This window comes from Brachyistius frenatus, unplaced genomic scaffold (genome assembly GCF_029030835.1).
Source record: "Brachyistius frenatus isolate BFR_SWC_R1_liver_20210118 unplaced genomic scaffold, ASM2903083v1 Contig_28, whole genome shotgun sequence".
Taxonomy (NCBI): domain Eukaryota; kingdom Metazoa; phylum Chordata; class Actinopteri; family Embiotocidae; genus Brachyistius; species Brachyistius frenatus.
In genome coordinates this window covers 3,131,112-3,154,508 of record NW_027210627.1, presented here as the reverse complement: position 1 = coordinate 3,154,508, position 23,397 = coordinate 3,131,112, and the positions used below count along the sequence as shown (strand labels likewise).

At 40.9% G+C, this 23,397-nt stretch overlaps 1 protein-coding gene across 1 annotated transcript in view; it reads right to left on the bottom strand.

Annotated features, from left to right (window-relative positions):
* The window catches only part of hdac4 (histone deacetylase 4), a 125,810-nt gene that overhangs the window by 89,856 nt on the left and 12,557 nt on the right, over window positions 1-23,397 (bottom strand). The window contains exon 2 of the mRNA XM_069698901.1: window positions 21,699-21,927. Within this exon, the coding sequence (XP_069555002.1) occupies window positions 21,699-21,720 (22 nt within the window). The 5' untranslated portion in view covers window positions 21,721-21,927. The remainder of the gene's footprint in view (window positions 1-21,698; window positions 21,928-23,397) is intronic.

Genomic DNA, 23,397 nt, shown 5'->3' with positions numbered 1-23,397 from the left:
TTTTTTTTGCCATTATGTAGAAGTGCTCCAGCCATGACTCATCAAACATCTACTGTGGGTAAAACGAATGTGATTTTTACTTCAGGAACAATGGGCACCCAAGAAAGTGCCTCCCACTTCTTATTATTTTCCTATAAACTTGTTATTGTTAGTTGTTAATGCAGGCTCGGAGCAACGTTAGCATTTATTGATGTCATATTTCTGACTATGCTGGTATTGTTATCAGACTTCCAGATGGAAATGACTGTCAATGTAATTTTGATGAGAGTCTCTGAGACTCAATCAAGTAAAAGTGCCACAAAACCAATAAAACAAACAGAACAGAGTCTGGAAAATGTAATAAAGTTGCAGACTTGGTGCAAATCCTCTGTAATTTTTCACTGAAAAGCAACCCCATTTATAATGAATTATGGTTTAATCATTCATTGTTAACTTTTTAAAAATTGTATCAATGCATTTTCCTCCAATAAATCAAACACACCACAAACTTTGCCCAAAACCTTTGAAACCCATTCAAGTATTATTAAGACAAGAACTCATCAGGCAGATTCTCATCTGCTAAATAAATAAATAAGAAAAGTCAAATAATTTTTTTAATTTAAAAATACAAATGTATTTTTGTTTGAAGTATTTAAAAGTCCTACACACGTTTTCGTTCCCCTTTGGGGCAGCAAAATAAAACCGAATGGACACCTGTTCTATAAAAAAAAAACAGGAGAATGGTTTTATATACACACACACACACACACACACACACACACACACACACACACACACACACACACACACACACACACACACACACACACACACACACACACACACACACATCAAACACTGTAAGAGAAAATGGTCAACCTCACAAGTCTACCAACAAATCCATCTAGCATGATTTTATTTTGCAATAAAGAAACTTTTCTGTTGTACAGATCAGTATTTCCCCTGTGAGGAAAACCAAACACCTGTTCAATAACCGCTGGCTGCCTGTGAACCCGACCGAAGAAAAATCTGACAGAAAGAGGGAGAAACGGAAAGAAAAGACGAAAGTTAGAGAGGGATTGAAATACTGCGATACGGTGAAAGCAAACGAAGAGACATGACTCGTCCACTCGTTGCCATGACAACTGAACCGAGTGGGTGATCCCACTGTCCCAAAGCCTCAGGTGCTGCTGACGGGAGTGTGGGGTTATGGTGCGGGGTCAGGGGTTCAGGTGACACACTTTACATCCTCCAAGAACGTGTGTTGTGGCCGGTGCAGTGACAAGAACCAATGAAATGTCAGCAGCGCTCAGGGGCCCCAAAGACTGCTGCTCACTGATGTCACATGGTCAGGGTAGGAAGAAAGAAATCTAGTAGTTTGCTGCTTTTTTTTTAGGGTTGGTAAAAATCAGATTATCTCGTCTACTATCAATACATTTTCTCAAATTCACTGATAATCTTAACTGGAGCTGAATTATTTTGCCTGTGCGAAGACAAGATGCGAACATCATTACAATTAGGCAGTTGATGGCTCGCTTTTCCTCATCTGCTGACTCCATTTTGGTTCCAGACAGAATGTGTCCGATCAGTAGCTGTCCCTCACAAATAAAATGCTTCCAGAGGGAGGAAGAAAAAGCTTCAAAGGCATTCCTCCAGTTGATATGGGAGCCTCCATAAATCCCTCAGTTCCCTGCCGTCTCCATTTTCAGCACAAATCCTCCCTGTGTGTGTGAAACCTCCTCACACCTCACCATCACACTCCTTTCTCCGAAATCAACTCTCTCTACAGTCATCTCAGAAAATCTTCTTCCTCTTTAAACTAAAGCACTACACTACAGATCCAAAGAAGACATTAAAAACTGATTTCAGACACACCTTCCACTTTTGGATTTCTTCACAATCTTGGGGGGAAAAAAATGGGATATTATGAAAGGCAATATATTTTTTACATATATATCTGTACCGAAATTGTCTTCTTGTTCACAAATTTACAAAACATCACAATGACTTTCACCAGCTAACATGCTGTAAGTGATGTAATAAACGTCCAGCGGTGTAGCGTCAGAAAAAGATACATAATACAGCATAAAGTAGCAGGCAACTTATGTAATAGAAATACTCAATACGCTAAGACTGGAAATGCTAAGCATTCGCAGCTGCGTTGATTCATGTGCAGTAACTTGTCAAACAAATGACAACCTGCCGAAAGCAAATGGCAGTATGTAAAAACACAAGTATCGTTCCTGATTAATCACTGGTTGCGTGCTAGGAAACTGACTGACAGGGCTAATTTACATCCATCCGTCACCTGGACCAAATCCTGCATCAGAGGCAACAAGTCATACAGACATGGGAAACAGGTGATTCAAGTTCAGAAACTATAAGCAGGATTAGGGAAACAAAACTTTTACACAAGTTAGCCAGGCTACACAGCAGAAAATCTAAGATTCAGATTATAATAAAATAGCCAGCTAAATTACTGAGACTGTCCTCCTCCAAAAACAACCCTATCAGTCTCTGTGCGAGCAGCTCGTTACGGCCCACAACTACGTTTTAAAGTTGAGCGACTTGCAGTTTAACAAACAACAACAATCCGGTGTCCTGGAGAATTGACACAGTTCAGATGTCGCCTTTCTAGTTCAAGTTGTTTCTCGTTGGGAGGAGGAGGGTTGAATAAACGGTTCAATGAAACAGCAGACTTTGGTACAGACTGCTGTTTGTTTACGGTCGTATGGGTTGGAGGACTTATTGAAATAACTGTCAGTTTTATTCTATATGTTTGACAGGGCTCACTACGATCTCCACAAGTGTCCTCCGAGCTGCAGTAATCTATCAAGTGTGGGCCCCTTGAACGAGATTAGATAGCAAAGCCACCTAACCCTGAGAAAACACAAGCGACACTCTTTATCAAGAGAAAAGTTCCCAAAGATTTACAAGCATTGTGAGAAGAGATATTTGCAAACCGATACATGTTTTAAACCTGATACCAACTGTTTCCAAGAGTCTGTGGATATATCAAAGGACCAAAATGTATCTTCTTTTCAATTCATTTTCATTGGTGTGTCATTTCAGACCGATGAAAAAGTTGAAAATAAAAAGCTAAACTCAATATCTTGTTGCAACAGGTAATAATTTACACTAAATCAAAGAAGCTCTCACAACTTCATTTTAATGTGACGACATACAGTAAGCATTTGAAACTGGTCCTGCCAAAAAGTACATTTATTAGTTATTAGTGTAATCATATCGGTGACTGTACGTATAATATTTTTGATAAAGGTGGGAAACAACAATAAAGAGTAGGTCTAACTAGTTGAGTCAAGTTTTAAACTGTTGTGAAAACAAGGCAGTAAATAGGAGTCACCAACTTTTCCTCCATTCCTGGAAAGAAGAACAGGAGGTGAAGCACCAAAAACCCAGCGGATCAGCAGAAATAATCCAAACACATGAGCTTTACAGCACACAAGGAATGAGGCCTGCAGATGTGGGCGGTAAGGTGTCCATTTGTAATTTTAAAATGAGCTACCTCGAAGCAGTTTTGTACGCTCAGGGAAGGGAAGACGAAGGAAGGAGGTGAAACGAGACGGAGGAGAGGAAAAAAAAGGTGAAGGAGAAAATGAGGAGGAGGAAGAAGCTGAAATCATAGAGGAAAAGAGAAAAAAAAAAAGCAGTCAATAAGGAGGAAAATTTAAGGGCTTGCTAATGTGTAAGAACAACAATGAAAAAGACCATGAACTATAAAACAAAAAGACACCTATTAAAAGACGAATATGAACTGGAAACATTTTTATACAATAAGCCAGCACATTCCCAGTAATTAGGAAGGAATTTCTTACATGTGGCTCTCTCTGACGTCAATCCTGTACCTTCCCAGAGTTTGCTTTCTCTTCCCCGGCTCTGTGAATGTTTAGTGTTAGGCTGCTTTTGGCATACCTCCTGGACTTGGGTGCTAGAGGAGGTTTGGGGGGGAGGGGGGGTTTCTTTGCTTGTTTAAAAAGCAAGCAAGGATGAGCATGGTAACCCCAGTTCAAGTATTTGGCTCTCCTGTGCCTCTACACTGTGTGTATGTGTATGTTGGCAAATGCCAAATCAGTGGAGCAGAAAGGGGCCAAGAAGTTTGAGATATTTCGAGCACAGTGCTTAAAAGTCAGTGGGTGTTAAGAGAGAGCTTAAAGGAGCCGTGTGTAGAGTTTAAGGGGAATCTATTAGCAGAAAGTAGGTTTTCATGTATGTGTCAATCACCGAAACTAAGAATTGTTGTGGTTTTTAGAATGAGCCCCGGAGTGGGCCTTCCTCACTGGAGATTCTCTAACAAAGGCCGACATGGAAAGGGGGAGTGAAGCGAGGAGTACTCAGCTGGTTACATTTTGCCACCTGACCACTAAGTGCCACTAAATCGTGCATACTGCTCCTTTAACTGACGAATGATGCAGTCTAACATTAGCCGAGCTGTGCCCAACTATTGCTCGAAGCTTTAGTCTTTGCTGTCATTTAGTCTGGAAACCCAGTCCGATTAAAAGTTTGGGCCGCCAGCCTGAAGGACGAACCACTTAGCGCCCGTTTGGGGGTTGGCTAAGTGTGATAATGTTGAAGTCAATCATTTAAAAATATATATATAGTTCCAACAATGGCAGCGGCGGTAAAGCAAGATGAAGCAACATGAACAATTGTAGCAAAGGTGGCAAAATATTGAGGGATTAAAGCTGCAGCAACAATATTGCTCCTTGTATCCTTAAATTCACTTTGCAAAGCCTGAAACGGTATTTTACCGACATGGCATTGCACTCTCTGCTCACATTCGGGGGAGTGTCTCCGTTGTCTAGCTTGGTGAATTATGTCACATGGTGGTTAATGTTCGATTGGCTAACAGCTGCTCTGATGGTTTAAAAATTAACTCCCTTGCAACAAGTGGAAGCAATCCCCAATGGGGCGTGTCCAGACCCATGTATTCACAAAGTGAATATCCGTCTCGTAATACCAGAGTAGTCAAATAAATATTGTATGAAGAAGACCATTTGGCCCAGATTTGTGAGAGCCTGAGCGCCTTTTAGTTGAACTCTTGGTTGGTCCAATTTTACATTACACCTATCTAACAGTAATTATGATATTTCAGTCAAACACAATGCTTTTAACGCTTACAGATGTGTTCCAAAAGAGTAGAAACAGAAAAAAAAAAAAAAAAAAAAAAAAATTCACTGTAGGGGGAAAGTTGAGGCTGATGCGTTGCATCAGTAAGACTAAAACAATCTCATGGTAACATTATACGCAGCAGCCATCTGCTTTATGCTGTGATCTATGTGCCTGCTGAAACTGAGACAATAGCTGAAATGCAATCAGTTGGGAATGCCGTGTGTGTGTGTGTGTGTGTGTGTGTGTGTGTGTGTGTGTGTGTGTGTGTGTGTGTGTGTGTGTGTGTGTGTGTGTGTGTGTGTGTGTGTGTGTGTGTGTGTGTGTGTGTGTGTGTGTGTGTGTGTGTGTGTGTGTGTGTGTGTGTGTGTGCGCACGCGCATGTAGTTCAGCCCTGTGTTCGCCAGCACGTCCAAGCAGACCAGGGGATTATCTGTAATAATACTGATTCACACAGGTTTTAGGGAGAGTTTACTGTGGGATTACAGAGAAATCTGATGCTGAGTGGATTGCGCTGTCATTATGATTATTATTGTTATTATTATTATCATTAGTCATACTGGGCTCTGCAATTTATACTGTATGTTTCTTTTACCAAATGCTGTTTGCCAAAGCATCCGATATCACACCACACTTGAACTGCACGCCTGGATACACAAATAACTTGTGTGTAGCTGAAAGAAGGACACACAGGCGATGATTTGTAATTTTTTTTTTCCCCGGAGTAATGCAGCATCTGGAAAGAGTCACGCAAATTATATAATGGAATTATATAATTTGGAATTTATATTTGTCAGACATTATTATTAGCAAGTTGTCTGAACAACTTGGAACAAATCCATTCACATTAACACTAATATTTGTACATTTTTGACCAAGTCCTTCACTGATAACTAGAGTGGCCTTGTATCCATCTTCTCTTTCTACCAAATGCCAACTGTGGGGATACTTACTTTGGGCTTAGTTTATTTGTTTTTCCCCCTCTCTCTACGTGCCCGGTGCAGGTTTGTTTGGGCTCTTTCCCTGAGCCATGTGTGTGGATTCATAGTTCCCATGCCATCTGATGTCAACAAGCTCCTTCAGCAACACTAATCCACTCCTGAAACTCCCAAAGCACAGCCAAGTTTTACACAAGTGTCCTTTAGAACTCAAGGAATTACCTCATAAATATTGATAATGACATAGCACTAATTTAACACGCTGTACTTTACATTACTTTTGTACAGTAAAAGAAAAAAGAGTGAGGCAACATTTGTCAATGCCAAATAAAGGTGAATGATCGCAATTAAGTAATAAATGAATAAATGTTGCATTGTTTGGATACTACTATTGAAAAATGCCTCGTCATTTGGGACAAAATTTCGATACATTAACACATTTATAATTTAACAACGCATAACTTTTCCTCTGTTTATGCAGGAGTAAATCTCACTAGCATCAATGAGCATTTGAACAGCATTTTCCATTTGTAGCCTCTACTTGGGCCACCCGCCTTAGCAAATAAAATTATTCAGTTTGAATTTAAATAAGATAATCGTACCCAAAAACTCTTCTCTCTCTCTAAACCAATTTTTGCTGGCAGACACAACAGTAACTGTGGTCTTCTCTTTGCGCAACCAGCTAGCTAGCATCTACTTATAGCATGTGAGGCGTTTAGGGGACATCTGTTAATTATACAGAAAACAACCTGGGTCACGCGCTCCCATTCTAAACTGCATGAAAACTTAACATTTGTACTGTTGTGTGGAATGTAATTTTGTTTTTCTTAAAATACATTTTATAAGATTGGTATTATTGCCTTGCAGCTCGCATCAATGTCTATCCATACTCATGTTATACATGTAGTGAAGCATTTGAAGGATATTATACCTCATGTGTTCACAATAAAACTGAATATAATCCTTTCAATATGGATGTGGCTGCAAAGAAGCAAACAAATTATAAATTGTGGATTCTTCACACAAATTTTCAACCCGACAGTAATTCTGATTTTTCTTCTGGGCACTTTTTGATCAGTAATGAAACTATTTGTCTCATCAATCTTTAAACATTTAAGAAAAAAATGTGCTCTGAACATGCGATTCATCTAAAATAAATAAAGATGAGAATATTTGAAGCAAAGGCATTAAGATGTATAAGAAAGGAAATGCAGATCATGTTCCTTCACGGTCCAATTCGGAGTTCACGCAACCTAACCAAACAAAAATCCTCAAGGTCAACCTCTTCACTCCTCTCTACTGGTAAGCAGTCCATTAGCCAGCTCATCTTTCCTTAAACTGCTGGCATATTTGGGGAGGCAGTGCCGGGGAGGGCTGTGCTGAGATGACAGAACTGTCAACATGGGCCTCTGACAAGGCAGAGCACTGCCATTACTTTCATGTGAGGGGATGGGTTAATTATAAGATTTAGTTTCTAATATGGAGCCTTTCAGGGGAAGTGCAGAGCTTATACCCGGTAATTAGACATAAATCGTTTGACTGAAGCAAATGTAGGGAAGTGGGGGGAGGGGGTGGGTTGAGTAACATCATGCTTTGTCTTTGGTAAAGGGGGGAGAATATGCAGGATAATGGCTTGGAAACACAAACTGTGAGTTATAAGAGCATATTCATTGTGGGGTGCAGCCTTATGATATAAAATCTATATCACAGTGTACCTACAATACTGACTAGTAACTGTACGTGTTGTGATTAGTGTAAGGCATAGTAGTGCAACGCAGTTTGATAAGTTGAACATGTGGCAGTATTTTTTATACTGAGATCCAAAAAATATCTATTTATTTCAACCATATTGCCATACTTTGTATAGTATATACAGTTTCCTTCCAAGTTCCATAGATGTGATTTTGCCCCAAAACTAGTTTGCAAAACAAATTCCATGTTTGGGAGAAAGAAAACAAAAAACACTGCAATATTAACTGAAACTTCTCCGTTATGCGAATCGTGTTTTGAAAATGTGCCATTGCTTATGTGACACTTGTGTCACCGTCACCTTTCCTGCATCACTGTTGGATTACCATGACGTCTGGAACAAACAATGCCCAGAAGATTAATCGTTATTACTTCAACAATCCTCTGACTTTTGCTCGAATCTCACCATGAAGTTGACATTTGTGTTTTTGAGTGAAATGTTTCAACTACTGATTAAAATCCAGCAAAATTGCAAAGACGTTCCCGTCAGCCTTACTGCTCGTTGGGAATTTGCTGAGACGCTAATTTAAGATGGTGGTAAACATTGGCTTGACATCATTGCAATTGTTGCATCTAGTCCAAATCATTAGCACTGACGTAGTCCTGTTAACAACCTGTCCATAACGAGGCTCACAGCATTATCTCCATGAAAATTCAAATCTATTGATGAACAGCTCCAAACAGCATTTCCTAAATTTTGAAAATATAATCTTATCAACTGCTGTCACGACAGCAGAAATATACCAGCTACAAAGAGAACTTAATTGGGTCACTTCAACTTGAATAAAAAGCCCTTTGATTCATCAAGAATAGCAATCTAATTGGTAGTGTTCATGCACTGACCTTATGAAACGTTGGTGAGAACACTGCTGAAAGCCTCGGTGAGCAGCCGAGCTCCCTGCAGATTTTAAGAGGCTGCGATGACAGTAAGATGACACAGGTAATGAAATGTTACAATGTGAGTCATGCTATTGAAGTAGTGACTGAGTACAGGTAGACTAAGCGCCCCTTCCCCCCCGGTAACACTCACCCACTAACTAATCTATTTACAGTATGACTAAACACGCCACGCTTACGGCCTTTGCTAGATTTTAAAGCACCATTTCATGAAGTGTCAGTCATGATCGCTCCATTATTCACATAAAAGGGAAAAACATGAAAGGGCCTGTGACTGTGCTTGCCCCTGACAAATACACAAGGAGTATATCCTCATATACTAATAGGCACACACTGGCACACACACTCACACACATAGAGTAATTCGGCGCCTACAATTGGCTTAGTCTCTACACCAATTTTCTCCCTCTAATTACAATTAAAATAGTCACGCTTGTTTTCATGCAGCATAAGCACACAAACGCTGGGCTGAGAATGGCTCACTTGTTTGTTGTTGTCGTGATGACAAAAGGGCCTTCGAAAGTGGGGGGGGCGATGTCCAGCCTGACCTTTGCCGGTGGAGATGGAGGGTTGTCTCTGTCTCCGGCCAGAATATTAGCAGATTGGTTCTGCATGCCATCTGGGAGCTGAAAGGTTTTTAGTTCAGACTCCAGCGCATGGTGATTTTTTTATTGCAACAAAAGCAAGGACACCAAATCATTGAATAAACTTCAAAGATGCATATACATGGCAGATCAGATAGAGTTATCTAAATATATCACGTCAAAACAAACCAGCACTGGACTCCTCTTCCAGTCAGTTAGAACTGAAGAAACCTTTCGGATGAGAGGCGAAACATTTTCAAGAATTGCATGCAGGTGCCTGCCCCAAGTGAAAAGTTACGTTTTCTCGAGGTCTACTATGGGTGGGATGGAGCAGGAGATTGACGGGCAGATTGGGGCAGTGTCAGCAACAAAAGCAGGTGCTGCAACGGACCAATTTGGCGAAGAGGGAGCTAAGTCGAAAGGCGACGCTTTCAATTTACCAGTCGGTCTACGTTCCGACCCTCCCCTGTGCTCACGAGCTCTAGGAAGTGACCGAAAGAGTGTGATGAGGCAACAAGCAGCTGAAATGAGTTTTCCCAAAGGGTGGCCGGGCTCAGCCTTAGAGGTAGGGTAAAAGAGCTTCAACATCCGGAGGAAGCTTGGAAAAGAGGATGTCGAAAGGACTCGGCTCAGGTGGCTCAGCCATAAGATTAGGATGCTTCCTGGGCGCCTCCACTGGAGGTTTTCCGGGCATGCCCGACTGGTAGGAGACCCAGGGGTAGACCTAGAACAAGATGGAGGGATTGTATTTCTCATCTGACCCGGGAAAGCCTCGGTAAACCCCCAGGATGAGCCGGAAAACGTTGCTAGGGAGAGGGCAGTCGAGGCTAACTTGCTCGGTCTGCTGCCACCGCGAACCGGCCCCAGAAAAGCGGAAGAAAATGGATAGATGGATGGCAAGCAAGCCTTTGGATAACATTTACATTGACCAAGAAGGATGTCTTGACAGTGTTCTCCATAAGATCTCCCTAAGATCCCCAACCCTGACCTCTATCATCTTATTCAATAAAGTGTCCCTATATATTTATGGATGTCCATCAAATCATTTCAAGCAATGTGTTCCTCAGAACGCACTTGTCCAGCCGTTGACCACCTACCTGCAAGTGGACTTGATTTTGCTGGCGGCCCTTATGCTTTTAATTTGTTTTTGTTTTTTTAGGTTTTGGTAAGCAAAGACGTCTGTTCTGAATGTCTTTCTGTTCCTGGCAATAACTTTAAATTGTATATAGAAACACGACTCTGTTAGGTGGCACTTAGCAATGTGTTAATGTCACCATTGCAACATTGTCAACATACTACAGGAATATTTACCATAGTAACTATCTCAGTTTTGCTTGTCAGAATGCAAACTTCAAGTACAACTGAGGTTAATGGGAATGACATTAGTTTTTTATTGCACGCTGGAATTGATATCTTGACCTGGTGATGATTCTCAATGAATAGTTAGGAAACTATTGAAGGACTGACGACAATCCTACATGAATATGAATGCTTGTACCAAATGTCATCGCAGTCCATCTTTCACTCCGAATCAAACTCGCTGACAGTAATTTAAAAGTCAAGGAATCACCAATTTGTACATCTCTATCGTGCCTGTTCACTTGTCTGTTTCACTCCGCTGACATAAATTTCACCGAATCTTTGTTCGGTATCAAATCATAACAACGGTGAAGGACACTAAGTGACTTTACGAAGGCCTCTGAGGACTGAGTGATGACATGATTCAGGCCCTGTAACCTAAACTGCTTTTGGATCGCGCTTAGCGTTATTACAGGGTTTTACCTCGACAACCTCAATAGGCTGCCTTGATTGTCCTCTATAGACATAATACCAAGGTCATAACATTACCGGGGAGACCGGGGATGGCACTTAAAGCTTAAAGCTTAAAGCAACAGTCAAAATTTGTTAAAAAAGAAACACGAAATGGGAGGTTTTTTTTGCTGCTATCTCACTGCAGAAATCTCCTGCACAATTTGTACTTTCTGCGCCAAATTAAAACCAATTTAATAAACAGCTATTAAGCCAGTGTAATGCAATTAAATACCGCCTATGGTAAGACACTACCATCACGGAGGCAACAGTAAATCTCACGGCTGAGTTTGAACTCTGATGTGGTTTGTTTGTTTGTGTTTTGGCATGAGGCTATTGCGAGTCTGGTGTGGACAAAAGGGGATGAGGGCCCCATTCGATCTGTGTTTGCAACAAAATGCCCTCTGTTCTCTAAATAAAATACATTTGTGAATGAGGAATACACTGGAGAGGGAAGATAAGTGCTGTCTATTAATAGTGTCTGTAAACAGATCAAAAGCATGTGATGAATACCACCTTAAAACTTGAGTTTTCTTTATTTCTGAATATGTCATGCCATTTTGGCATAAGGAAAAGAAGAAGGGATTTAATTATCAGACTACACAGGTCTTAAATGTAGAAGGTTTTCATTTTAACACATTACACCGCTACATGTGGTTAACAAGTGGGGTTTTAGAGTTCAGACGATGGTGTCAAACAAAGGTCAGTGATCTGTTTCTGCAAAGGTTTGGCCTCAGACATTGCAGAAAAACTATGGATAATGCAACAAAAACAAAAATGGTAAAACTCATTTTCCATTTAATGTCATCAGGACTTAACTTGTATATCTTTGCAATATATTTATATAATGTTGGTTATGTCATACTTGGACAGAAGCTGATATTTTGGCCGTGATATTAGTCGCTGACAGATAAAGATATATTCTATAATCATATTTTGTATCTATTAGTAAATAATAACAAAGAAGGAAAGAACATATGGTGATAAAGAGACTATGACTATTTGACAAACATTGACAGTCAAATATGAAACCAGTGTGTTTGTGACAAACTATTTAATTGTTCTGGCCACACAGCCTTCCGAGAGCGCATCTTTGTTAGGTCAAACAAACATTCCCACGGAAGGACCAGTGTTTGCGTGTATCACACGATGTGTCAGCATCTTCCGTCGCATTTCCATGCGAGTGAAATGCTCACTGTGTGGCTCGTCATTGCACGGATGCTCATTAAAGTGCTAGCTCCCAGTGCAATCGTGTGAGAATGACAGTGAGCCTGATAGACACCGGCACAAATACAAAATCAGAGGAGATGGTTTAACATGAGCTAACCATCTGTGACATTTCAATGAGCTGCATAAAGATAACAGCAGGAGAAAAGTCGATAGACCTTCATTTGTCACAAATTTCCATGAATTCTAATTTGCCCACCGAACTGTGCTTTGGAGAGTTGCAGTTTTGAGTTGATAGAGAGAGAGATAGAGAGACGCTGACAGAGAATGAACAAATCCATCAAAGTACCAACCGTCCTAACAATTAACTTCGGTGACAAGCTTACAGACTCGCAAGTCTCAAGTCAGCCATATTTTCTATTCAACAAGCGTGTTCGCACCAGCTCATTTATCTCGACAGCAACAACTCCACAGCAAAAACCTTGCTGTTTCATTCATCTAATAGGCTGTTGTTGTGAAAGCTGGAGAAATGAGCTTGCTATGTTATGCTAATGGGGGTAAGAGAAGTCTGGTAAATTAGAAAGTGGGAGGACGACAAACCTCATTTCCATGCATTTTGACTGATGACAAGTACTTGCTGAACTCGGTGATCTTTTTTACAGCAAGTTTCTCGGTGCACGGCTGCAAAGTGTTCATGTGCGTTGTTGGGAAAAGTGGCGCAGGAACCCTTTTCCTAAATCGTGCAACATGTCTCCTACAACAGAAGATTTGTTGAAGAAAAGCCTACTGTAGCTACAGCCAAAATCTGACGATCTAAACATTCCTCTATTAAAATGTGACTTAAATTGGAAAGCCGGTGGTTTAATTTGACAGAACAAAATAAACCAACTTAATCAAGTGGTACACTTGATAATCAACAGTGGTACACTGAAAGTTTAAAAGATAAAACATACACTGGCTAATAGGGCTGCAAAATTCTGGATATTGAGATCACAATTCTCTCTCACGAGTTTTCTTTTCAGTGTGAAGGTTTATTTCTCTCATTATTTGATATAGAAGGAAGCACACCAAAAAAATATGATGACGCTTTATATATGTGACCGGCATATCAACTTTAGACAGAAAGGGAACCCTCTCGTCTTTAGCTTTATGAATCAGACACTGAACATAAAACCAATCAGCTTCCCTCTCTTGTCTTCTCTTATGTACACAACCTTTGAACAAGTGTTGTTGTTTTTTTTGTGGGTTTATTGTCCAGACTGCGGGTTTTTTTGGGGCTCTGCATTACGTTGTGTAATGCCACGTCATCATTTGTTGAGGGACAAAGTACGGAGGCCTTGTTTTAATGCAACTGATATCCCTGATGGAAATGCAGCAAAATTACTAGTCGTTCAGAAATCAGATGGCATAAAGGTGCGACTTGAAATTGCGATTTTAATACAATTAATTGTGCTGCCTTAGCGGTCAGGGGCTGTAGCTATTTGAGCTAAAGTGAGTTCTCAGCATGACGATATGAATCCTGCAGGTGTTGATTCAGTACAACAGTTGATAGGCCAAAAATACTACCATGATTCAAATTTAAACAGCTTAAGACTGAACAAAAGTCATTTGTTAGGTGGTTTTAGGAAATCTTACATTGCCTTCATGATGGAATATTTGTTAAATGATGTGTTTTTCACTCTGATATTGGGATTAATGTTATAATGTGTTATCAGTTGCAGCTACTGGTTATCTTGTTCTGGACTCACTTGAAAAATAATTTTTCACTCTCAATGAGGTTCTCCTAAATAAATAAAGGACAAAGGTTTGTTGTCAACTATTTCCTTGCTAGCTGCTTACTACCTCTCCCAAGATACAGTTACACAATCTCCTAGTTTGTTTCCCATAGAAACAGTCAGCAATCTGTTTGCCTTTCTGAACCACAAAAAGCCAATCTGTTAGGGTTTTTATTCAAATATCAAAACAATATGGAGCATTTTTTTTTCTTCTAATAAAGCTTCTTTAGTGGAAAATAAACTGTTCTGCGGTGAGAAAAAAAAAAAAACAGACACAAGCCAGGAGTTTCAATTTGTAATCAATAATAACTGAACTTAATTAGCTATAGCTCATTTAATTTGTCCTTTTCAATGGTGAAACCAGTAATGGCTGACCAAGGTGGTCATAACCCAAACTCTCCTCCTCCTGTTTGCCCCCCCCCGCCCACACACACACACACACACACACACACACACACACACACACACACACACACACACACACACACACACACACACACACACACACACACACACACACACACACACACACACACACCACCGCTACCCCCTTTCCACCCCCGTCCGACTGTCTACTATGTTTGTTTTTGTCTTTATTTGACTGTTTAAAAGTTCAGAGGTCTTCAGAGTCCACTCTGCGAGGCTAAATATACCTGAAACATCAACTTGACATTTTGCAGATCAACCACCCACTCGTTAATCACTGCGTATCCAAAACAGCACGCATGTTTATCCATAAACACTGTGGTATTGTCCCACTGCTGCTATGACTCTGTACACGGTGGGCCAGAGCTAAAGTCAATATACATGTAGCATCTTAATTCTACAACTGAATACAGATATGATTTTATTTATGTTACACTGAAAGTGAAACAGACAAAAAAGTTTTTTCTTGTTAGTCATACAACAACCATCGGGGCTGGATAATTCCTGTTTTTTTACCATGTCAGTGCTACAAAGCAAGAATCTCTGAGAACCGATCTCGACTGCTACATATTTAAGAGCTATTTACTAAGAAGGCAAGCCTTTAAAAAAAAAAAAAAGATTCCTTCAAATTACACACATTCACACATGCAAGCTGCCAAGTGCAACCACAGGAGTCTGGTCTTGGCAGCCGAGCAGCTCCAGTGGAGCAGTAGGAGTTCAAAAGCCTTGCTGGGTAGAAGGCTCCAAGTGAGGAACATAATACATTCACTTAAACAACCCTGATTTCCCCAGCTACATCTAACTTATAAAGCCAGAAAAACTCCCTCCTCTGCCTCAGAAAAGTCTGGTCGTACTCCACTTGTGGCGTATGTGTACTGAATTTCCACAGTTAAACAGAGACCTGTTGGTGTCGAGGTGCTTTGAAACATCAAAAGTTAAGTCCCACTTGGACTGGACTGGTCCGCAGTCCTGCTTAGTGAAAGCAGCAAATGGATTGGGTTGGGGTCAGGTGGAGAGCGTGTTCAGGTCTGATCTTCTGATGAAGCCGCGAGCAAAATAAAAACACCCACTTTTAAGCATGAGTCATGGCTCAGCAGCCAAAACTGCTGCCATTTGTCAAAGGAAAGGACTGAGAGAAGAGGAGGTTGAGTGTTGCAAATGCCCACCTTAATGTCAGCAAGGCTCCATCAAAGCACTCTTAGGATGACACTGCTACTTTCAAGTGAAATTTGTGACGTCAGCCAGGAGCAGGTTGTTCACAAAGAGCGCATACAAATTGTTAACACCTCAAAATATGCAACACAGAAAAAAGGTGTGCTTTATTTTTATTTGTTAAACTAAACTAAATCCACTGAGGTTATTACAAACAGGTTTACATTTCATTTCTGTATTGTTTAATCGAGGATTGGCAACAGCTAAATGTCGGTTATCAATCAAAAAAATGTCAATTTAAAAATATACATAACCCTCTTCATATTTCCACTCTTTATTATAAGTTTGACAGTTACCTAAATTTGACTAGACCTGCCATATTAATCACTGTATCAAAATATTTATTTTGTAATAAATTGACAACAAGTTCAGTACATTGGTCAAGTTTACATATTTTTAAGTGTTAGTTTACTACCGCAAAATGTTTTTCACCAAATAAACCACTGATGTATCAGCGCAACCGGAAAGTATGAGATGCATTAAAATATAATTTGATATCTTAAATTAAGTAGAACTAATATGGAATTAGGTTTCTGTAAATATATTCAAACAAAATTTCTTAAATATCAAACAAAACTCGCATTGACCCAAACTTGAAGAATCAGAGTTGAGGTTGTTTTTTTAATGTTTTTTTCATGTTGGTCTGTAAGCTGCGGTCTGGATGAGTGATCTATAATTGAATAAAAGTCCATTGAAATGAGTCTGTCTGAAAGGCATACAGCTGTTTCTGAGAACATCAAGGCTGAAATATCCGTTTCCTGCAATTTAAGCAACTTTCCTGAAGGGCACGAATGCATCTTTAAGTCACCACACCAGTGCTGCGGGCACAAACCTGCAGCGGATGCCAGTCACAGTGTAACACATCGGCTCCTTGGGGCATATGAATGCATTTTTAGCGCACTGCGGCACACAGCGGAGTTGGAAGGCCTCTGTTTCAGGGCTTATCCTCGGATTAGTGCCTGGAAAAGTTCATTCTGCCCTGGGAGACCCGCGGTGCACTGAGCCCTTCCTAACAGGGATTGTGTAACTGCTGGGAACTTCTGATTTTGTTTTGTTCATAGAAGCAGGAGGATTACAACCTCAGAAACCCACCTGACCCGCCCTCCCCCCTTTGTGTCCCCTGCTGAACCCTCGCAGCGGATTGCGCCGCCCGGCCAGCTGGGAAATACAGCGGTGCGGGGATTCTCTTGTTTGCTGGGCAGAGGTCTCGTGGACGGTGGGACCGCCTCGCATGTCACTCGTAATGTAAGCCTGGCAGCAGATGTGAATACTTACGGGTTAATCTTCAAGGTCTTGCATGTCTTTAATCTCCCTTTCTCCTGTATTAGAGACACGACATCTGGGCTATTCTGCCCGGTGCGCAGTACCATCAAGTACGCGTCAGTAGCTATATCTGTGTGCAGTGTCGGATTATTCTACAGCCAGAATTTCAAGTTTCAAGCCTCAATTGTAAGCTATACGGTCACATTTTTTTGCCTCACTATAAACCCCACTGGGTTGTAATTGTTTTCCCCATGAAGCAAAAGCACTTGTGGCACATGAAATTTTAATACAGATCTCCTTACTAAAATGTCTGCTGAAAGCCAGACCGATTAAACGACACAAAGAGGAAATTTACTGTTATTTTGTCTAATTTAGCAACCAAATCAGCCGTGACAAAATTATCCAATTCTATAATGATCTTTGGTTTATTTTGAAAGAACACTGCACAGCAGTTTGAGCACAAGACCCATAATTCAATTCTGACCCACTCTTCCTGCAGAAGCAAAGGCTTTGAATGCTTAATAAATTCTTCTGAAGGCCACGTTGCACACTTGTTTCATCTCACAATGAGATTACTTGAATGGAATATTCTGGAAAAACTGTGGAGAGAAGAACAATAATGACACAGTAATCTCATTTCTCCACAGCAGCTTCCATTGTTCCCTTAAAAAAAAAAAAAAAAAAAAAAAAGGCTTCTGTTTAGTCGGGTTCGACTCTCATTCCCATCCATCTTTCCATTGAGAAGTATTTTTGCCGAGCCAAGGATAAATTAGAACAATGACGTTTCGGCAACACTCAAATGCAGCAAATCAAGCAGAGATAGGAGAGAGTGTCATTGTGTCCCGCTCACCGTTTGGACAATCACTTAGATAGCGGAGGCTGCTCAGAGCGCGGTTGCAAGCGTACCGAAGCGCAGATCCAGTGAACAGCGTCACTCTCTGTTAAACTTCCCTTAATCACTTCCTCTGAATTAGCTCTTCTCAACTCCGTTTTGCATCTCACCTTGGCCGACTTCAGTCATCTTTAGACAACTTTCTAAACGTTCAGACGAAAACCATCAATTAACACCCCGAGCCTTTTCCTTGTGGCGGTGGCCTCTGTAAATGAGGAATCATCAGTGTGGGCCAGCAAGTGTTAAGCTCCCTTTTTGAAGATTATGCTTCCCTTTTCAGTGGCCCGGCCCTGACACTAGCCACTCTCTTCTAATCCACCACTGCGGGCTTTTGATAGCTCCCACTGTGAGTCTTTATAACGGTTAATGATTAAAACTGGGACCCTGAGAGGGAAAAAAAAATAAAAAAAAGAAAGATACAGAAATAAGAGTGACAGAAGAGAAGGAAGGGCAGGTGAAATAATTAAAAATGACTCCTATTTCAGAAGCAGGAGCCTAAACTGCACAGCAGCTGACTTTGATTACTTCCATTTTGGAAAACCATGAGCCCAAATACCAAAGTCTGAACATTTATTTCATTTTTTTACCATGAAACAGTGCCTCCAGAAAAGCTTAAAGATCATAACTCTGCTTTTTTTTTTTTAAATTCGGTTATATATCATTAACAAACTCAAAGCAGGAATAAACAAATTGCTTAAAAAAAAGACAAAAACAAATCTATGATTACAACAATGATGAAAAACAACAGTTTTAATCTAGCACTAGCTGTTTACACTCAAGCATCATTCGTAGGGGACTTATCGTGCCGTCCTTCCTCTCAGTCATGTCTCTACCTCCTCTCTGATACTGAATAATCTCTGGGATAAAATCTACACACGGCTGTGGTCGTCCCAAAAACTTGACATGAATTATTCACAGCCATCTGCCATGGCTCAGCGGTCTGAATAAGGCTAAAAAATAAATAAATAAATTTTTAAAAAAGTGAGGAGGTGTGTGGGGTTTTTTGTGATCACTTTTAAATTGTTTTGTATCTATATTACAGTCAGACGACCATTGTTTTGATAGGGGGAACAAAATGTACTCGTAGAACAGTAGTAACATCCAGTAACTACTATTTATTTACCTTAGCTCCTGTGCACCCGTTTCATTTCAGCTTGGTGTTCAAATTCGCACACGCATTTTTCTGTCACTGAAAGTCGTGCTGATTTGTCTGTTTCTCCGCTCCGTTGCATGTCTGCGTTGAATGAGGGTCACGCAGACACACAGGTGAACGCCACTCCAGTTCATGACAACTACACTCCCAAAAAAAAAAAAAAGCGCAGTAAGCGCCTCCAGTGAAGCTATCGATGGACAAACCTCGACCTCAAACTGCTGAAAACCAGACCAGAACATTAGCGTTTTTAAAACGCACCTTACCTGTACCTACCGAAAGTAGTGAGGACACTAATGTTAGCGAGCTAGCCGGCTGGTTAGACTGCGAGCTAGTTGACCCCACCCCAATCTGGGGGACACACTGAACAGGAACAGCAGAACTGCCAAAAGAAAAAAAAAATTGATGATAAAAAAAAATCCACGAGGGGGAAAGAGGTTTTTTTGGTTGTTTTTTTTGTTTTTTTTTGCACAAGCAGGCATGAAAAACGGGACACTTTCTCTGCGGGGTGGCGGCTTAAAGCGTAACTACCGGCCGGCAACAGCTATGTCATCACGGATAGGACAAGAGGAAGAGGTTGGGGTCAGTCCAAGAAGTAAAAACAAGACAATACCGACACCTACAAAACACAGCTTTAGCTTTATAGTTAGTGCGGGCTTAGTGGGAGCATTTTTTTTTTTTTTTTTTTTTTTTAACAAGCTACACACAAGGCCTCCAGCAGCAGACGGCCTCCTCTCTGTTTGTGTTCCAGGCCGGGGAGTCGCTGTGCATGACGATTTATTGACGCAAGACCCCCACCCTCAGCCAGGACCTGCCACAGATTACTGCTGCTGGAAAGGAGGAGGAGGAGAGGAGGAGGAGGAGGAGGAGGAGGAGACTGGGGTTGGGGGTTGGGGGGGGGTCTTGTTGGGATGAGAGAGTTTTTCTGTGTGTGTGTTCTCGCCCGGCCTCCAAGGCCATAAACCCAGTTCTAAAATGCCAAGTAGCATGTCAACATGCCAGCCTCTGCCACCCAAGTTTAAGTCAGACAAAAGGCCCCTTCAGTGTGTTCTGAAACGGTGGTTCGAGAATAGGAAATGATGATCCGTCATAAGTGAAAAAAAGGAGTTTTTAGTAATGCTGCACAGACTGGAGGGCGACAAGGAGAAAATTAACTGCTAACAGGACGTGAAAGTGAGAGCTTCGTTCTTAAGTAGTAGTTCCCCCAAAGTGGAAAAAAAAAAAAAAATCTGGCAGTTGAAATGTTTTGGCTTGAAACGTATTTTCAGGAAAACTATCCCCTCGCCTGTTTTCACTGATACGTTGTAGAAGAAATGCGTTTTTTCCCAAAGTGGGATCATGTTTACACTTCAACAAATATAATATTAGTGTAAAAAGCTGCCTGTTAAAAACAAGGGATGATTATTATGACAAAGTGGGTTCAAGTTGGGAACCTTTTGCCTAAAATGTGGATTTTATCCATGAAAGCACAAAGATGACATCTTTAAAATAACCAGAAAATTGACACTCCTCAAACTTTGTCACACTGAAATTGTAATTCAACACTTTTAAGTTCTGTTAGAAACTTTCAAAGACATGAAACATAATAAAGAGGACAAAGCTCATACAGCATGGAAATGGTTCAGAACGGGAGAGAAATGAAAAAGGAAAATATGGTCGACTCCCAACGTTCCACTTATATAACATGATGTATTTAAGAAAAAAGAAGATGGAGGAAGAAACGCGCAGATATCTTTGGCCTGTGCCAGCGCCCGCCGCCATGTGACGACCTGAAACACCCGCTCTGACGCAAACCCCTTTTGGCCGGGACTGCACCGTGACTCCAAACACACTTCAAGAGAAAAGAGGGTCATGCCAGCAGATTGCATTGTGCCACTCAGGACATTTAGAACCACAACAATTAATCAATGGCTGTGACATCAATCTGCTGACCACGACCAAAGCATGATGGGAAGGGAGGAAACAATTGGCCTTTTGTCCACGTTTTGGATTGCAGATGAAGAAAACTCGAGCTCTGCATCATGGTTGTGATTAAGGAAAGAAAGGCCACTGTCATTGGCTGAGGTCAAGCACACAGTCCGTTTTTGAAAATGAAAGTGAAATGGAATTCAAGGGCAGTTCGAAACACCATCCGGGCACGACGGAAAAAACTGTTAGGAAAATGCATCCAAAAAGATACTTCAAAACAAAGTGGACTCAAAAAAAGACAAGATGTGTCGATGTTTTGCTGCAATTAAAAATTCAATGATGCTCGATAACTTTGTACAACACATCCACTATGTAAATCCATCAACGCTGCACAAACCAAACAGGAGATATTATGCAACATAATACCTTGAGAAATCAGTTATTCGTGGATTGAAAACACTTAAAGAGACAAAACAAAAATCTGCAAAAGAAAAGATAGCCATGGCCCAAACAAAGAAAAAAAAAAAAAAGAAGCCGATATGAAGCATGTAGAAAGAGTGTACGTAACTGCCCTGATTCAAGACGGTGTGGTGACAAAATCGAAGTATTTTTGTCACAGGCTACATTTGAACTATGGTTAACATTGTCGTTACTGACACACATTTGTGAGGTTTTCTTCCAGACAAAACAATGAACACTTCTTATTCCAGCAGCAGAAGACGTTTTCATGGTAAAGCAACTACATATCCACAGGAAGACCAAAAAAAAACTCTTCCCTGTTGTTATAAACAACTTTTTTTTTTTTTTTTTTTTCCATCTTACCTTGTCGACTGTGAGAGCTCATCGTTTTGGTTGCTGCTTGCAGACTTGACGAGGAGGGAGGACGGGGGAGGGGGGAGCGGTGAGGGGGGTCAGAGCACCTGCGGTGGAGACGTAGCGACCACCGTGTGCGACCCAGCTCGGCCGGGCAGCTGACGGAGGGGCGACCTTTCTCAGGGTTTCATCCCACCGACCTCGCCGGGGCGTTTGGTGCAGGATTCCCGCAGTCAGGCTGTGAGACGCAGATGCAGAGGAGTGTTTTTATATCAGAGCTGCAACGATTCGTCGACTGACAGAAAATGAATGATAGACAAATGATATATTTGGATTGTGGGCTGTTTATCGGGACAAAGGAGATGCTTTAGAGTGGCTGTGGTCAACATTTTCTCCATTTTCGGATATTTTAAAGAACCAACAGCTAATCAATTAATCGAGAAGATAATCCGCCGATTGATCAATATTGAAAATAACTATTAGTCTCAACCCTATTTCATTTATATGGGATATTCCAGACGGAGGCTCAACCACCATTGCATTTTTTTTTTTTTCAAACAAATTGTACATGTTGTACATTAATTATCATTGAGGTGCCTTTAAAAGTCTTTTCTATCCCTCATTTCAATCAGTCAAACGTCCTCTCGGAGGCCATTAAACAGGCCCAGGAAGGAAATCAGACCTGCATGTCACCAGCCTTCAAAGCATTGATGACCCTCTGATGTGTGTGTCATAATAAGTTTGTGTCCATCTGCAACAGTAATTTAACTTAAATCTCCTGCAGAATTTGGAGTATGTTCACAGAGAGAAGTTCAAGAGACATACCCTGATTTTCCAATATCCATACTAACATACTAGTTAGTGTGCCAAAAAATGATTTGGTTTGTCCCAATACATGGTATGTTAAACGTAGGATGCCAAAAGTACCAGGATGTCCTACTACATCCGGTCGTGTTTTGCAGTATGCAGGCCAGCGTGCTACTCTGGCTGCTCTGACCCACAATCCTTTGCGCATCGACTGATCCGCCGAGACAGTTGGTGGCGCTGATGCTCCGCCCGCAACAGGAAGAAGAAAAAGAGGAAGAGGCATTTAAAGGAAGGGTACTCGTTCCAAATTGGAGCCATTTTCTTTTTGCTACAAAAGTCGGGACAGATGTGACAAAGTGGGTCAAAGTTCAAGACGCATTTTTATGATGAAGTAGTGTGTCCCAATTGTACACATGCCACATGCGGCAGTAGATACTTTTTTAAGAGTAGCTGATGGAAAAGAAAAGAAAAAAATAAATAGTATGCGATTCGGAACGCAGGGATAGTCCTGTGTGCGTGGTCAGTAGTGAGCTGGTTTGTGGGTTCGCAGCCAAGCCGAGTGCAGACGTCACTCAAAGCCAACCACACTCAAAATTCGAAATTCAACTTTTCCCCTTTTTTTTTTTAACACCGTAAAGTAAAAATGAATCAAAAACTTATTTTAAACACATGTTTGAAAGCAACTGTTTGATGCTAGACACTGATCATATAAGTGCAGTAAATCTTCCTGACAAATATTAACACCCATTGACAAAAAGTTGCTTGATTTATTAGGAGAGAGCGGCTATGAGAAAGACAAAAGAAGTATACTGCCGTCCTACAAGTAAAAGTTGTACCACATGTCTGCTTTTCATAAAATGAATCTGGTTTCATTTTAACCATCTGGGTTTACTAAAATCAC